The 18,617-nt window shown below is 38.1% G+C and overlaps 1 protein-coding gene across 1 annotated transcript in view; it reads right to left on the reverse strand.

Moving 5' to 3' along the window:
* Window positions 1-597: 597 nt before the first annotated feature.
* olfml3b (olfactomedin-like 3b) overlaps window positions 598-18,617 on the reverse strand; it is a 31,936-nt gene continuing 13,916 nt past the window's right edge. The window contains exons 2-7 of the mRNA XM_081358521.1: window positions 13,070-13,114; window positions 12,907-12,961; window positions 12,642-12,707; window positions 6,296-6,418; window positions 3,441-3,726; window positions 598-1,856 (exon numbers count right to left, since the gene is read on the reverse strand). Of these exons, the coding sequence (XP_081214647.1) occupies window positions 1,072-1,856; window positions 3,441-3,726; window positions 6,296-6,418; window positions 12,642-12,680 (1,233 nt within the window). The 5' untranslated portion in view covers window positions 12,681-12,707; window positions 12,907-12,961; window positions 13,070-13,114 and the 3' untranslated portion in view covers window positions 598-1,071. The remainder of the gene's footprint in view (window positions 1,857-3,440; window positions 3,727-6,295; window positions 6,419-12,641; window positions 12,708-12,906; window positions 12,962-13,069; window positions 13,115-18,617) is intronic.

The following is an 18,617-nucleotide window of genomic DNA, read 5'->3' on the forward strand; positions in this document are numbered from 1 at the left end:
CTATCTATCTATCTATCTATCTATCTATCTATCGTAATAACGTATGATTTGCAAAAATGAAAACTGCTGCTTCTGTGTAGATGAGAGAATCAAAGTGTATGCGCGTTGTGCACACGCTACATTGATTATGGCCAAGCATGCGCCCTTAAAATAGCATATGAATAACATGCGCAACGCGCCACTGACTTCCTGTTACACTATTTTTTCCTGGTTAGTGGCGCAATTGTTTTCTAAACCTGCAAAATAGCATGAAGGAACGTTTGCGCCGGAACACGCCTCTTTTTTTGTGCTGAACCGCCCAGGGAGCGCAAGTTTATTCCCTAGTTTAGCGACGTGCTTCTGTGGAGGGAAAAGCGCGCTTTGCGCGGGTGCAAAATAGGAATGATACATGCGTCGGTGTACAAAGTCAATTGCGCTGGGTGCAAGATAGGGCCCTCTGTGTGAACCGTCTCTTCACGCGGCTCTCTGGAATACTTGATTCTGATTGGATAATTGCGCCATCCAGCAGTCAGATGTTGTCTTCGCTGAAAGTGTTACTACTTTCATGTCTGTGGCATATTTCGTATATAAGAAGGACTAATGGTGTATTGACTGACTCGTTGTTTAAATTTTGTATTTCTTCTTCCAAAATATGTTTTTACAAATTGCCATATGTAGCTCTCTAACATAGTTCCTTGTAAAGCATTATCTATTGTCCAGGGTCATTTCATTATGGCTTTTGTAGCGCTGTGAATACCTTTAAGTTTTGATATCACTGTAATATTGTTGACGTGTTCCTCTAGTTGCTAGGTGAATTGTTAACTTTGCAATTATTTATTAACTGCAAAATGATTTATTAATGGCACATTTCATGTCAAAATAAAATATAAAATCATTTTATTAGTTCTGCTCCAGGCAAACTAAGTTAAAATGGTTCTTTTTTGAGCCCTGTACATTGATTTCTAGTAAACAAACATGTGTCCAATCAATCATATGTTGTGCTCTCGGAGTAACTACAAAGCTCAAATGTATTGAAGTGCGTCTCAATAACAAGCCAAGCGCAAGCCAATAACAAGGTCTTCAGTACAAATTCTACACTTCCAGCTTCTTTTTCATTTGGAGTTTGTAGAGGATTTGATAGCCATCATCCCAAGCATAGAGCAGCTGCTCCACAGGGCTGTATTTGAGGCTGGCGTGAGTGCCGTATCGTTTGGGAAAGTATACATGTGGAGCTTCGTCATTTGTTACCATGTCACTGACATCAAACACGCACTGAATTCGGGAGCGACTGGGAAGTTTGGAGTTGTAGACCACATAGACAGTACCACAGATGACGAACGCTGCTTCTGCATTCTCCCTCACACAAGGGGTGTCCCACATCTGTTCAATGTCTAGAGTTTTAGGGTCTATCTTGGCCAAAGAGATGTGCCTCTCATTCTCCTGTGTGGCGTAGATGGCCCACAGACCCTCTTCGTCCACTGCTAAGTCGATGAAGGTCTCGGGATTCAGGTTGTACACTGGGAGCTGGTTTTTAGCTGGAAACACCGCAGTGTCCGTGACTATGTGCTTCTGAAGATCAAACTTTATTAGTTTCATGTCCTCGCCCTGCTTCAGATAGTAAAGGTGGTTGTTGTAGATTGCATGGCCCATACCACTCCAAGCCGAAGCGAGCTGGACGCTGGTGGCCCCAGAAGTGCCTTGGGAGGAAGTGAATTCACGGACTGTTCCAAATTCATACACTGTATTATCATCTGTCCCGTTTAAGATGTACACCTTCCCGGTGGCACTTCCCATGTCTTTGGTCCACATTCCCTTTGGGCCGCCCACTCGTTTCAGGATCTTCATGGCTTTGATGCTGGAGATCATGTCACTACAGTCTAAACGTATAAATGGAAAATCAAAATAATTTTCATTTTTGGATGAACTATCCCTTTAAATATTGTATTAACACCTCGTTGGCTTCAATCGTCAAACATTCTGTGACATTTCCTTTGCAATCTGTCTTTTGCTGGAATTCTAATGTAAATATTTGCTTTCCACTAAAGCCTGATTTAACACTAAACCCTAATGGCACAGTACACTAATGACAGTCTGAGTTAATCAGTTTTACTATGAAAAAGTAATATAGAGCTGCTGAAGTGTAGAGGAAAGCATCATGATTTGTCCTCCAGCAGTATAATTACTGTCTCTCTCAATGATGGAATTATAATACATTTTATTTAGTGCCTCTAAGTGCTTTTCTAAACGAGGACTTTAGGAAGAATAGACCCACTATTTAATACATTATGTATTAAACTCTGTCAAGTTGTGATATCTCAGAGCTTGATGTGATTGAACCCTCTTCCCTGTCTTTCTCGTGCCACTTATCCTTCATTAAGAGCTTCTTAAAACTGAATCTATGAAGCGTAGCTGGCACTTTCCACAATTATTTTTAATGTTCGCTGTCTTTTTTCATGTTTTTTTCAACCCTGCGAAAGTTTTGTTATTGTTAACTAAAACTAAAAAACTTTTTTTGAAAAAACTTAAACTTTAGAGTTAAAATAATTTGAAATGTTAACATGGCAACTAACTGAAATCCTACAAAAAAATATATGAAGGATTAAAATAGCTAAAACTACAACTGAAATAAAAATAAATTAAAGCTAAATAGAATTTCAATCTAAAAATGACAAGTGCACATCACAAAATGTCTTAAACTTAAAGAAAATGTAATATTATTATTTTTTATGAAAACTGAAAATATAAAAATAAAATCTAATTCAAAATATTAAATACATTCAATAGAATATAAACATACTAAAATAACACTTCCATGACTAAAAATATTGTTTAATTTATTTGATAATTTTTGTTCGTTTTTCTTTTTTTTTCAAAAGCACAAACTTTCAATAAACATCAAAGTAGACAAAATGCATAAATTAAAAAAAAAATGTCAGAATGGGTAACAGGGTTGAAGTGGTTAGCTAATTTAGGACCAAATTTTATTTTGTAGTATTGATAAACTCATATTCACCATAAATTAAATACATTTTTTAATAATTTCTTATTTCTTACAGGTTTGAGCTTGACAAATACAGTTAAGACTACAATTTGTGAAAACATTTAGTACATTTTAGATATTTTCTAAAAATGTCATTTCCTGGTTGTCTAAATTTAAGAAATGTTAAAAAATTGTGTAATAATAGAGATAACCGTTTTTTAGCTGTTGTCTTTAAAACTATTTTTAAAAACAAATAATCTCAAATCACAACTTTAAGTGTTAATGATATGCTATTTTATGTTGGTTAAAATCTGTAATAGTTCTCACAACAAAACCATGGCATTTGTGCCTCTAATGCATTGAGAATGGGACCCCAGAGAACTGATTTTGTTGAATGAGCCAACTATGGCTCATGCCATCTTGCTGCAAGGCAAACATTACCCGTATCTAAGCATGTGGAATGTTACCTAAAGCTCTTCACCTGTAAGCTTGGCGTACTTGGCTTTGTTTCTCTCCTTGACAACTGTCACCTGCTGCTCCACCAGCTTGTCATCCACGTCCACGCAAGGCTGCGCGCCATTCTGTGTTTCGAGGTAGTCCATCTCTCTCTCCACGCGATCTACGCGTGTTCCCACTGTGTCCAACTCGCTCCGCAGTGCCTCCTTGCTCTTGTCCAGGCCCTCTAGCTGTGCCACCATCTGCTGCTTGAACTCGCGCAGCTCAGAGGCGTAGCGGCTGGTCTGCTCATGCCACAAGGAGATACGATCCTGCCAATGGAGAAATAAACAAAAACAGGTCTCAAGAGCCTCAGTAAAAGAGATACGAGTTAGTCAGATGTAAACATATCTGTTAAAAGTGGCATCTTAAACAATATAAGATGAACTGAATGCTAGCAATAGGCTCGTGGGATAGTAATTTTAAATAAATGTTCTTCTGGTTACCACAATGCTTGGGTGGTTGCCAGGGCGTTGCTATGAAGTTGCAAAGATGTTCTGGGAAGTTGCCAGGCCTTTGCTATTCGGTTGCTTGAAATAGTTATACAATACATGAATTACCCGTTGCAGATCTATATGGTGGAGCTGGGTTTCTGAAAGTGCACTGCAACTGCTACAGCAAATGCTGAACAAGTATTTGAAGGTTGAGCAGCATTGGCCAATGATACAGTAAGAACCAATTAGCTGTGCCCTATAGATGATGTGATTGCAAACAGATTGAGTTAAGGACCTATCAGCCTCCGCCATTTAGAGTTTCATGACAGAACTTTGCATATAGCAAATCTCAACTGCTTGATTGCTTGTATCACCTCAACATATCACCCAGTTCTAATCCTCTGTGACTGTAATGCATGAAGACATTAAGATATTAAAATTATTTTTCTGTAAAGCTTCTTTGAAACCATGCGAAAAGTGCTACACAAATGAATTTTATTACTATTTTAGAACATGCATGCAGACATTGATTTCAGATGGCTTTAAAGGAGAACTCCGGTCAATTTTAACATTGAGCTCATTTTTTGTACATTTGGAGTGCTGTCAATACAGAGAACAACGACAAAAATCGGTGTTGCCTACACCGAGTTATTCTTTTTTTAAAATTTGCACCCTGTTGACTTCAATGGGGCAAGTACTAAACCTGCTTTTAGGCTCTTAACATCCTTGATGTGTCATTACAAGTGCACAGAAAATGTGAGTGATTCCTTCAGAGTGAACACGAGTGAATCTGACTGCAGTAGATGTGAAAGATATGTATAAAAATGATGTTATTTAAGCCAGCGCAAATACCTGTGTTTACATCCTGTTTTCGGTTGAAGTCCAAAGTAGTCGATTGCCGAGTTCACACGCATAGGTTTAGTTACCTATGATCACGCGCGTGAACTCGGCAATCGACTACTTTGGACTTCAATCGAAGACAGAATGTAAACACAGGTATTTGCGCTGGCTTAAATAACATCATTTTTATACATTTCTTTCACATCTACTGCAGTCAGATTCACTCGTGTTCACTCTGAAGGAATCACTCACATTTTCTGTGCACTTGTAATGACACATCAAGGATGTTAAGAGGCTAAAAACAGGTTTAAAACTTGCCCTATTGAAGTCAACAGGGTGCAAATTTTAAAAAAAGAATAACTCGGTGTAGGCAACACCGATTTTTGGCGTTGTTCTCTGTATTGACAGCACTCCAAATGTACAAAAAAATGAGCTCAATGTTAAAATTGACCGGAGTTCTCCTTTAATGCGCATACATGTTCTAAGCATGTTTTAAACCATGAACTCGAGCACACTTAGTACTGAGTCAGATAGCCTTCTGAGTGTACATTATTCAAATATAAGCCCTCCCTTGACAGCTGCAGGAATTCATGAGGACTTTGGCATTGGAACAGCATCATTTGCGCTGCAGATGGATCAACCTTTGGCAGCAAATGTTCTTTTTTGAATTTGTGACTCAGTGGAAGGAAAGAAGAAGCAAAGTGCGTTTTAGCATAATCACACAAAATGACTTGCCTGAGAACTGTATGTGCAGAGTCAGCACAGAGAGAAAACAAGGGAGAAAATTTCCTTCATGTGGCTGAATCCAAGACACAGAGGGAGATATGGTGACTGACTCAAGGAGAAAAAGCAGTATGGAGCGAAAGCAGAAGGGAATAGAGATAGTGTGTGTGTCCGTCTGCTTTTGTTTCGCTGCGATTGTCTGGCATGCACTGGTTACAGTTATCACGTTGAGTGAGTTTGTGCTTACAATATCATGTTATATGCAAAATATTTGCATATATTTGCAAATATTGCTGTATACAGTAGATCCTTAAAGGGTTCTGTCAAGCTACTTCATAAATGTAACCTTTTAGGGGTTCCCACTATGGGATAATTTTATGAATTTAGTTTAAGTAATTATTAGTTTAAAGTTGAATTTTATGAATTAAACAGCTTGTAAATTGATATAACCTTTTTGGCATAAAGTGTTCTCTAAAATTGTTTCAAGAATCCTGTAAAACACCACTGAAGCTTTTTTTAAGAGTATACATATTTGTTTGATCATTAAATATCATTTTTGCCCACTTGTACTCCACTGCCAACTTTTCTGTGAATCTACACTCCTATGGGGAACCTCAAAGAACTTTAAAAAAAATATAAAAAATAATGATAATTAATGCTGAAAGTTCAAACCCAGTAAGTATTACTGACCTACTAACGTAACTGCACCATACCCTTAAACAAATCCACAATTCATCCAAAATTCAGTCTTTTGTCTTGTTCTTTAGCTTCACTCTTCTCAAAACTCCATGTCAGCCTGTATCAGGAGGTCAGGGTCTGGCTGGGAGAGCATTATTGTTCTTACCTCAATGGCAAGGAGTCTTCTCTCCAAGTAGTCCATAAGGGCCTGCTGCTGTGCCCCAACCAGGCTAGAAAGAACGAGGACAAGGAGCTGGAGGGCTCTCATCTTCAAGACCGGGGGAGACTGCTAAGAAATGGTGAGTGTGTGAGTATGTGTTTATGACAGGCGGAGTGGAAAAGCCCTCATGCAGAGGCACTAAGTTGGCTGGAATGTTTAGAGAAAGAGCAGAGCGAGAGGAGGAGCCTAAAACATCTGGAGCGGCTCTTTCCCTGGAGAGCTGGATTACCTCCATCTTCTTTTCTGGTAAAACACAGAACTGCTAATGACCAGCATTTTATTCTTAATGTTTCGTTATGACTTACATTTGTGATTTACCTCAAACATATACAGAATGTAGTCACTGTAGTAGTACTGTAGAGTTTGAAAGGCATGGAAATGACTCAATGGCCCAGTTAGACAGTAAAAAGAGAATTTACTGATGTTCTTGCCCTTTTCATTCTTCGTCAGCTTTATTTTCTTTGGACGAACGGCACAGCTCACATTCTGTTGCATAACACCAGACAATTTCCTGACTCTGACTCATATTTCAGTCTAGTGTAAGCCATAGAGTGCTTCGCTGCAGGCACACAGTTTCAGTGTGGAGAACGAAATTCATGAGGATCATTCACAGTGATCAGTCAAAGTGTGAGAACATGTTGAAACAACCATTGGTAGTGTTGCGTATGTGGTCTGTGGTGCAGTACATAATAGTATAGCTGACTACTTTCATTCAACAAGGTTTTTCTAAAGAATTATGTGTGAATTATCAGGTAAACCTAAATTGCTTCAGTCAAGTAAGTGTTAATTTTTAAATATTAACAACATAAAAATAATTTACTTGATAAAAATCAGTAAAGATATCACAGCAAAAAAGTGTAGGCCTACCTCATTTTTAGAATGATACAAATAAAAGCATAAAAAAGCATAAACTATTAATCAGACAACAGAAGGCAGGTTTTTAAACAAAGTTTTTATCATGTTGGTATTTTAGAGGCCTTCGAAATTTGCGTATTAAATATGATACAGTAGACGTTATAAATAATTATAAATAATTCAACAATAATCTATTTCTTAAATGCTAATGTTGATGTATAAAATTATAACCACTAGGAGGCATTACAGCATAATATGACTGCATTAGCAATAGCATGCAGCATCAGGTGGTGAAGTATACAAATGAGATCATCTTCCTGTTTTAGGGGCAGAAAAGAAATGTAACCTACACAAGTAAGACTTGTGTTGTGACCAAATACTCTGCAGTACTTCACTGTAAAAAGTGAATAGTTGGATCAACTTAAAAAAATTACTTCAATTGGTAACACCTAAATAAATTAAGTTTTCTCAACTTAAATTATCGTGAAAAACGTGATAATTTAAGTTGAGAAAAAACTTAATTTATTTAGGTGTTACCAATTGAAGTAATTTTTTTAAGTTGACCCAACTATTCACTTTTTACAGTGTTGTTAGGCCAAAGAAACTATTTTCTTTCATTCAATTGCAAAAAGATCAAGTATAAGTAGAGGGAGTAAGTATAGGCTATGTTTGTTTGTATTGTGTTTGCTTTATAGGATAAGCATAGACTTTTTTACTTCAGGCTGTCTGCCTACAGAATAATCAAAACTGTTATTTTACTCCAAAAGTCAAAGGTCCCAGCTTCTGACAAAGTCTCTGCTAAAATTCATGGTTTAAATTCCTTGCACGTCTTGCAAATATGGTGCATGCACTCAATCCAGTTAAATCAGTTTAGGAGGCTGCTGCAAGTAAAATAATCTACCTCAAAAAAGAAGCAACACTACTGCCTCCATCTTGTCTGACATGCTTAAGATGGCCTTGTGCCTCTCAACACCCCTTTGCACTTTGGTTCTGTTTTTTTCCTGATAGCAATCTCTGAACCCTGTGGTTAGACTGTCTGTCTACCGTTTCTTCTTTTTCTTTTTTTAGTTTCACTTCAAACAAGAGCTGTGATTATTGAAGCATGGTATTCTTTCACATCATGAATAACATCAATAATCATGTATTGATATTTAAAGAGCTAGTTAACATCAGATGCATATATCCACTCTGAATTTTCGTATTTTTACTTAGCTTTCAATTCTGACATGATCTTTAATTTTTTCATCTGATACACAATGCAGTGAAAAGTGGAAAAAGGTTACTCTTAACTGCATTTAATTTAAAATACTTTTTAAATTACATTTTGAGTGAGAGCTTTAATATGCATATGAGAACTATACTTTTCAATTGCACTTCATTTATAAAGACTAAATTGGACAAATGGCCTCATACACACCATGAGCCATGAGAGGGATCAGTGCTATAGGTTCTTCTTAGGAAAGGTTTACACAACAACGATGTACTAAAAATGGAAACTTTTTTTCTTAGCGTTTTCACATATGGACGACAACGTTATCAAAATGATCCCTGTTCACACAGATCCACACACACACACACACACACACACAAAAAAGACAAAACGCTGTGTTATGCCTGCCAGGCCAGTAGTTGGCGATGTCACTTTGTAAAGATACACCAGGCGCCTATAGACTGAACACGTAATATGCATGTGAGTGACGTCACCGTTTTCACAAATTCGTGTTTTTATAGTTTACATGGAGACAATAATGGTATTGTTTTTAAAAACTTGCACAAACCAACTTCTTTACAAAGGGACATTGTCAACTACTGGCCTGGCATGCATAATACAGCTTTTTTAAATTGTTTTATTGGATACTTGTGAGTGGGGATCGTTTTGATAATGTTGTCATCTGTACAAAGAAAATCTTTTCAATTTTTAGTACATTGTTGTCATGTAAACACACCCTGAAACCTGTCTTCAAACGTTTGCATTTTCAACAGTATTGCTGTTTTTATTTAGTTTTTATTCAAATAAATGCAGCCTTTGTGAGCATGAGAGACTTCTTTCAAGAACATAAAAAACACTTTTAAACTGTAGTGCACATACATTCAGAACCATTTTATTTGAGAGAACAAATCATACAATATTTCACACTGTTATGTATAAACAATAGGTTTAAAGTATATTTTGCAACATTTTTGTATGATTTATTTCTACTCTAAATGAACACATTTCTCAAGAAGCTTTTCACAAAATATGATCAATGCGCATGATGATAACATCAAAGTGAAAATTTTAATCAAAAATACACTTTCTGAAATGGTGTCATACAAATGTGTTGTCATTGCTGGGAGTGGTTGTGAGGATAAGCTTTCATTGCCGATAAGTGCTTCTAAGGCTCATATAGCTTCCAACAGCCAAGTCCAAATCCTGGCCTTCTCATGTGGCTTAGTTTCCAAGCCTGGCAGAACAATTTCCACTGACAGGAAAAGGGGTAAAAGGCCTTTAACCTTGGTTGATAACCCAAGGAGTGACTTTCAAAAACTTCTATCAAACCCCCGTTTACTTGGGTATACTGGGCCCATCAGCCTTGGTTGGCAGTAAGTCACAGTCTCATGCACGTAGGTGGCTTAGATGTATGGGTCACTTACTTGTTTACCTGAGGCAACCAAGTGACCAAGGGGCCCTTTTTGGGGATAGTGCTGCTTGCTCCACACAGAGACAGGCCTAGTAAAGGTGGCTCAAACCTGGCTTACCTCATCCCTCACCCATCTGGCTTTTCGTGGCCAATGGGCATCTCATATCAGCTGTATTAAAAAAGCTAAGATTAAGATAACAAAGACAAAAAGCTTCAAGGTGGTGTGCTGGAATGTCCTCAAAATGCTAGACTTTGATGAAAGTGATCAAACTCAGAGACACTCAGCGCTGATGGCAAGAGAACTAACTAAACTTGACATTGACATAGAAGCTGCTTTCCAAAGGAAGGGTCACTCATAGAGAATGAAGTAGGCTACAACCTCTACTGCTCTGGAAAAGCCAAAGAAGATTGCAGACTCTCTGGAGTTGGCCTTAAGATCGGGAACTCCATTAACAACAAGATCACAAGTCTTTCAGTTGGACATTCTGACCGGCTCATGTCCCTATGCTTCCCCCTCCTGGGCAACCAGTTTATGACCATTAACAGTGTTTACCCTACCACACTTCAGGCAGAGCCCATCACAAAGAACATTTTCTACAGAGAATTGAAGTCCCTTCTCTTGAAAGTAGATAACAGAGATCACACAGTCTGACCAGGAGTATTGGGTCACCACAGAGTCTGTAACTATAACGACAACAGGCACATGCTGCTGGAGTTTTGCATGGAGCATGGTCTGACTATCATCAACACCCTATTTCAGGAGGGACAACCTAAACCTTGTTAAAGACAACCTGCAGGTATTCACGCTCCATGCATTGGCACCGCCAAGACTACATCCTTGTATGTCAAAAAGATGCCAACTTCTGCACAGACCACAGGCTGGTTCGAGCAAAAATCCCAATCAAGGCCACAGTGAAGAGAAGGGGACCTCAGACCAAGAAACTCAATTTTAAGTGGCTGCTGGCTTAAAGAGAGAAGTTCAACAGGGAGATTTTGCAAACCAAAATCACCACATAGACCCAGACCCTGAGAAGCGGTGGAACCAGATAAAGACTACTCTCCAGAAAACAGCCATAGATGTAGCAAGCTTCTCATACAGGAAGAACAGAGATTGGTTTGGTGAAAATGATGATGAAATCCAGAAGCTTCTTAAGTCAAAGTGCTCGAGCCACACAAGACTCCTCGCTTGTCCCGATTACCAGACCTGCAAGGCAGCCTACAGAAAAGCATGTAACACTTCAGTCAACGCTGAGAGTGATCCAGAACAACTGGTGGCTGGACAAGCTGGGAAAATCTCTGTGGCCCGTCACAACAAGACGCTGTTGCTGGACAACTATCCATGCTTTTTGCACTCTGTTGGGAGGGAGGGAAGGGAGTCATTCTGCAAAACCTTTGCAATGCAGTGATAGTCTCCTGTGTAAGAACAAAGAAAGAGAAATCTGAAAGCTCCAACTAGTGAGGCATCACTCTTCTTTCCGTTGCAGGGAAGATCCTTGCCAGAGTCCTTCTTGACAGGCTGTTACCTACCATCGCTGAAGAAGTTCTCCTGGAGAGCCAGTGCGGCTTCTGAGCTAACGGGGCACTGTGGACATGATCTTTGTGCTACACCAGCTGCAGAAGAACTGCAGAGAGCAGAATTTGGGCCTGTATGCAGCTTTCTTTGACCTGATGAAAGCCTATGAAACCAAGATGCCAAGATGGGCTCTGGAAGATCTTAATAAAGCTGGGATGCATGTTCGAAGTTTCTTGCAGTCCTTCAGCAGCAAGGACAGCAAGGATTTGTAAAACTCAGTGGCAACCACTCAGACCCTTTCTCAATTGGTAATGGCGTCAAGCAAGGCTGTGTCCTTGCCTCTATGCTCTTTGCCATCTTTTTCAGCATGATGCTGACAGCAGTAGTTAATGAAGTTAATGAGTTAATGAAGACTCAAGTCTACAAGGCAGTAGTCCTCAGTACCTCGATATTTGATATGTGTATCTGAGTCAAGGGTGTGTCCTTGCCAAGGGTGTGTCCTTGTACTGTAAACATATCAAGCTGCTCGAGTGCTTCCACCAGTGGTGTCTCCTTTTCATCATGGGAATCCAGTAGCAGGACTACCAGACCAACACAGAGGTAGGAGCAGCGGGTTCGCCAAGCATCGAGGCCATGCTGTTGCTGCGACAGCTTTGCTGAGCAAGCCACATATCACGCATGGATGACACAAGACTGCCAAAAGCGGTATGGGGAACTTTGCCAGGGCAAGCATAACTGAGGAGCCTCATGCAAGCATTACAAAGATCAGATGAAGTGACAGTTGCTGCAGGCTGACATCAACCCTGAAGACTGGGAGACACTGGCAGCAGACAGATCCAGCTGCAGGACCACCACAATGAAGGTTGCGTAGGAGCTTGAGGAGCACAGAGTGATAATTGCTTAGGAGAAGCGTAAAGAAAGAAAAAGAATCGGCTGCCCAAATACCTAACAACAGCAACCTGATCTTTCCCTGCCCCATCTGCTCTAAAAGCCTGCAAGTCTATGGCCTCTGCAGCCACCTGAGAGCCTGCCATCCCAGACAAAACCTTCTCACTGATCTTTGGATAAGAAAAACCTGCCAACATATATTCTTCAGTAGTTGGGAATAGTAATATAATGCAATATACAAATTGCTGCATTTCCTATTTATTATATTAAATATTTGTACAATTGTAATGTTTTTAAAAAACATATTATTTATTATTGAAATGAAAGAACAAAGGAAGAAATTATTACTATAAATGAAATGTAAATGTCACTGATGAAATTTTGCATATACAATGAATCAATAAATGCCACTCACTGGTGCAGTAAATCTGCCTGAAACACTCATCCAAGTCATTCCCAGAAAAGAACATTTTGTTCTGAGCTGCTGAAACAGATAAAAGGAGATTGAGAAAGAATCTTCAATTCTTCACTGTGTCTACCTGACAAGATTTTAAAAATGTACATAACTAAAAACATATATAGTCAGACCATTTTGCTTTGTATTCTAGTCACACAATCCACTTACCTCAAAGTTTAAATTATTAATATGAGCTATCATGTAATAACAATCATCACATTACCAATTTGGAGAAGGATTGAGTGTGGCATCACCTTCCACACAGGCTGAAGAAAGACCTGAATGAGAAAATATTATTTTTTAATTTAATAGGCTTCATATTAAATGGTTTTCAAATAAAAAATAAGCAAACAAAACATCTTAACATGTCCATAAAACCTGTTTACCTGAAAAGGGTATGAAAAATGTCCTTTAAACAATTTTGAAGATATCTGAATTGAAAACAAAAGATACTGAGTATAAACAATAGTTTTAATAAAAAGCCATAATGTTGGTTGGAACATTCTGCTCAGAAGTTTGACACTAACACAGGTTATCTGCATGAGCGCATATGAATCCCTCACTCTTTTTCATAATGAAACCCTCACTCTGTCTCTCACTCACTTGTGGCAGTCATTTTAGAAGCCCGAAGCCTTGTTTTCCTGTGACGCCATTAATGGAGGTTATGTGGCATTCTAGAATTAACTATGAACTTTGAAGATTTGCTTTGTGAATTTCTAGTGCTAATTTCTAGAGTCTATAGCAATTTCGAGTACTAAAAGGTGGCACTCTCAAACAGGGTTGTTGTCTATAACTAAAATTATATAACAAAACATTTTCATGATATAAAATACAATATAGAAAACTTACTTGTTTTATTTGAACTTGTTTTGGTTTAGTTTAACTTGAACTAAAATAACCAAATGAAACAAACTAAAACGGAATAAATCTTTATAGACATAATAAAGAAAACTGTAACACTTTACAATAGGTTCATTAGTTAACATTAGTTAACTACCTATGAACTAAGAATGAACAATACTTCTTCAGCATTTATTAATCTTAGTTAATATTAATTTCAACATTTACTGATACGTTATTAAAATTAAAGGTTGTATTTGTTAACATTAGTTAATGCACTGAACTAACATGAACAAACAATGAACAGCTGTATTTTTATTATTAGTTAACATTAACAAAGAATGATAAATACTATAACAAATGTATTGCTCATTTGTTAGTTCATGTTAGTTAATACACTAACTAATGTTAACTAATGAACCTTATTGTAAAGTGTTACCAAAAAAATTATAAACACAACAAAATTACTAAAACGTTTACTACAATTAAAATGAAAAAAGAAAACTTAATATTCTACAATACAAACCCAAATTCAGAACAATTTCCAAACCATTAAACCAAGTGTAATTAAAAGGAATGGTGATGTAACACAGTTGTAGATATGACTCTATCCCAACCTTTTTGGACTGTATTATAGCTATGAAAATCAAAATTTGTTTACATTTACAAAAAACAATTACGTTGTTCAGTGAAAAGTTAAAACATTGGAAATCTTTTCTTTGTACTTTGGCCAGTTAAATAAAGTTAAATAATTAACAAATCGCAGATTCTTGATTTTACTGCATTTTACAAAATGTCTCAAATTTTCTGTATTTGGGGTTGTATATCAATGATACTAAAATATCTCTGGTCTCAAGTGAAGGAATATGTTTATTAACAATAAAATAAAACTTTAAAATTACAACAGTATATAAAATAAATGCTTTAAATTTACAATTAAATGGTTATTAAAGTTTTAGTTCATGTTTTAACATTAGTTGATTAGGACACTTTTTGCCATTAAAATAATATATTTGTAAGATATAAGATATTTGTAATAATTAAACAATATGCAGTATAAATAATAAAAGCATTGAATTGCATTCAAAACATTTTTCATTTGCTCTTCTTTATCCATTTGCCAAAAAAGTTTTTTTTTAATGTCATCAGCCAATCCATCAATTAAAGGGGTCATAAAATGAGAAATCAAAAACCCCTTGATCTTTTAACATATAAGAGGTCATTATACTATAACAACATCCTGTAAGTTTCAGAGCTCATAACGTTCTCGTTAGTCTAAAAACAGCTTAGGCTATTGAAGCCAATCCATTTTGGGTTGCGTTTCCCAAAAGCAACTATGGTCGCAAGTTCCGTCGTTATCAGATATTTCAACGAGTCGGTGTTTCCCGAAACCATCATTCCAACGAACTTTTGCGAACAGCATCGCAAAGTTGTGTGGTTGGAACGACAGCTCTCGACCTGTGGTTAGAAGCATATAGTTTCTAGTTTGCATGACATGTGGTCTTAATAAATCCTTATCTTTAGCAAAATAAGCAAGCTGACATTCAGTACAAGCCGTGTCTTTAATTTAGAATAGGCTACATACAAATGTCATTTACATATTTTAGGCCCTGTCCCAAATGGCACTCGCGGTATTCCTACGAGTCCGCACATTTGTGACGTACCACCGCTTTGACTGTCGGGAAGAAGTCTGCTGCGGTGCTCGCATCAGTGCAGACCTATTTTTTACAGTCTATGGTGCGGACCAAGCGGCAACCTCCCTGTCTCTCTCTTGAAACCAACACGGAAGTGAATTCAACGGCAATTCATCGACTGGCCACTTGAGGCTGGGTGCAGAAGTGAGTCAAATCTGTATCTCCCCCATGTTAAAATGCCCAACTTTACAGCAGAAAAAAACACGTTTACAGCCTGGTGCAAAAAGTGGCTTTGGTCTATATAGCTTATTTTTCCCTTCATGGCAACTGTGAGGGGGGTGAATTTTTTTATAACTCATCCGTTTACATTATATTAAGCCTTAAAGTTCTGCATAATTAAGGGTGTCCACTTTTGAGTGACAGGTCGATTCCCGCTGCTGTGGTCATTAGTCATCATTAGCCGTTTGTCTGCTGTCTGTTAGCCGTCACGTCACGACTGTAAAAATAAATAAATTCAGGAGTGACGCGCTGCCAAGATGGCGACGGTCAGCCACGCCCACTTTAGGCTTCAAAAACGGTCTTTAGAAACCTACGGGTGACGTCACGGACCCTACGTCCATGTTTTTTTACAGTCTATGGTGCGGACTCGGCAAAAGTGCGCATCGAGTATGGAAGGCCAAAAGGGCCAAAACTGTAACTGAACTGAAACTGAAACTGTTGTGTAAACACTATAATTACGTCTTAACACGCAATTTACGCGTTAATACATCATTTATGCATTAACACGTAAATGACGTGTTAACACGTAAATTGCGCGTTAAGACGTAATTACGTGATTACACGACAGTTTCACACGTTTTGGTCCTTTAGGACTTCCATACATAGGAGTCATTGAAGGCAAAGCACCCTACTGAAACCTAAAATGACAAATGGGACACCCTACAGCATGGACTTAACTGACACGCGCACACGGCAGCCATTGTAAGTCCACAAGACCAAAAGTGCATATGAAGTGTGCCATTTGGGACAGGGCCATAGTTTGTGTGCCATAGTGTGCGAACGTGCTCTAGGCTACTATGTAAGAACAAGCATATTGAATCTGGAAATAAAGCAAAATAACTGAGAAAAATGAGAAATAGTCCTCAGATGTTAATGAAAATGCTAAGTTTAGTCTGATAGCACTATAAGCATGTCCCACCTTCCCTGTAAATCGTCATCCAAAGCCACGCCTCCTGAAAGGATGAACGCGCACAGCCAAGAAGACCGGAGACAATACTGCAATACCAATATCATGGGCCCTATTTTAACAATAGGGAATCACCTATGGCACCTTTAAAGGAGCATTGCGTAGGTTCTGAAATTTCTAACAGTTACTGACACTAGTGGCCGTTAGAGGAACTGCAGTCAGTCTCATGCTCGTTCTCAGTGCGCACACGCGTCGCTCATAAGAGCACGACCACATCAACCAGGGTTGCCGCTGCAACCTCTGACAGCTCATCGAGATTCACCAGCATAATGTTTGAGGTAAGAAAACACCATTTGAAAACACTACCGATTGCCGCTGCTTACTAATAATGGCTGCCGTGCCGTATGGATGCAAGCCCAAGTAGACGAGAACGCGCATGACGTCACATTTTGTGAATTTTCGCGCTGATCCGGGCCCGACTCCTCCACACACAATTGAGCCTATAGGCTGATAGAGGCAACCGTGGTGGACAGTCAAGGTGTCATTCTTTTTATTACATCATGGTTGGCTCATACATGTACAAATGAAAACTCTATCTTAAAGATTTTTTTAAGTAAAAACCTCCACATAGCTCCTTTAATTAAGATATTTTGAATGTAAAAATCTCGATATCATTATAAGTGGACTTCAGAGAACAGTACAAAATAATTACAAAAGGCAGTTCATGGCCCATTTAACAAGCCGGATCCTGGTGAAATGTATGAAAGAAATGCCACAAATGTAATGTCCACATGTTAACACCAGAGGACAGTATTACTTGAATTCTGAAACAGTTTCTACAACACTCTACTTTCTTGAAAACAGAAACAGCCTTTGAATGGAAGTTCCCCAAACCGGAAGTGCCACCATAATTCAAAACGCAGTTAGCTCATCAGGAATAAGGTGGATTTTCCCGTTCTCTGTAATTTATTACTTCAAATGACTATCAGTGTAGGGCAGAGCAGGGCACAACCGAACACTTGATTTTCTCAGTTTGTGTCAATCCACTTGGGGTTCAGAGTAATTTTTTCCACATTAGTTTCTTGTTTCATTATTACAGTGTTTACTTTTTTCTTTATTTACCCCTAAAGAATAGAAGTGAATGTGACTAAATGCACATTGTAACAGGGGCGTGGCCACAATTGTAGCTAAAAATGACCTTTGCCACCCCATTTGCCACCCTAGATGACAGCTCGGATACTTATGTAAAGTAGGCTACAAACAGTTTTCGGTTTTGGTTTATGGGTGGATGTCGATACCTTCCCCCTCATCGGCTTTTATTAAAAAAAAAAAAAAAAGAAAAGTTTATCTTACTTCGTCGATCGCCTGCGTCACGAAAAGCACTTATCAAATATGATCTATAATTCACAATAGTTTTAAGTCTGTCTGATGTCTTCATGTAGCCTAGATAACGTGCATTTCTGCCCCTGCAGCAGGCTAAGCTTATAAGGCAGGTCGGAATGAATCAATAGCACGAAGCGCCGGTGCAGTCCAGAGAAGAGTCTTGTCCAGAGAAGAGTAGGCTAGTTGTGAGAAATCTCTACGCACACGAAAGCAGACTTTTCATTTGAGTCGCACATTCTGACTTGTATAATGGTATTGAATACATTTTCATTCAAATCGCAGTGATTGAGACAAAACGTGACGAAAAAAAACATGTGGAGAAATAGCCAAATCAGCACAATATATTGAAGATCTTAATTATATAAATGTTTTTAATTAATATGTTAAAAGTTTTTTATTTAATTTTTAAACGGTTGACATTTTAGTTGTAACATCTCCAAGATTGTCTTGACAACAGACTTGATTGCGGATTAATTACTAATTGATGTTAAAATGTAAATTTATCAAAGCAAATAGTAGCCTAAGCAAATATTAAAATGGCAGAGCTAAATAATATTTTTTGGGAAAGTGTTCGTCATATAAGTCAGTGACGTCACTGGCTTATCTTCATCTATTCCCCATTCCTTAACTTTTTCACCAAAAATACCACGTGCAGGCCCGTGACCAAGCTGAAGCTAGAAGTTTAGTACGATTTCTCATTTTGATGCAAAGAAGCAGGTAAAGTCAATCATGTGGCTATGTTACAATGAGTTATGTATATTTTCAATCAATGCACTTACGTTAGCTTACAGTTGTCATTCAGCGTAGCGACTTATGGAAGCTTGTTTCCGCCACAAAATAAAACATTTTAAAAGATAATTGCGACTTTTTATCTCACAATTGCGAGTTTAC

The sequence above is a fragment of the Scardinius erythrophthalmus genome (genome assembly GCF_964197995.2).
Source record: "Scardinius erythrophthalmus genome assembly, chromosome: 25".
NCBI lineage: Eukaryota > Metazoa > Chordata > Actinopteri > Cypriniformes > Leuciscidae > Scardinius > Scardinius erythrophthalmus.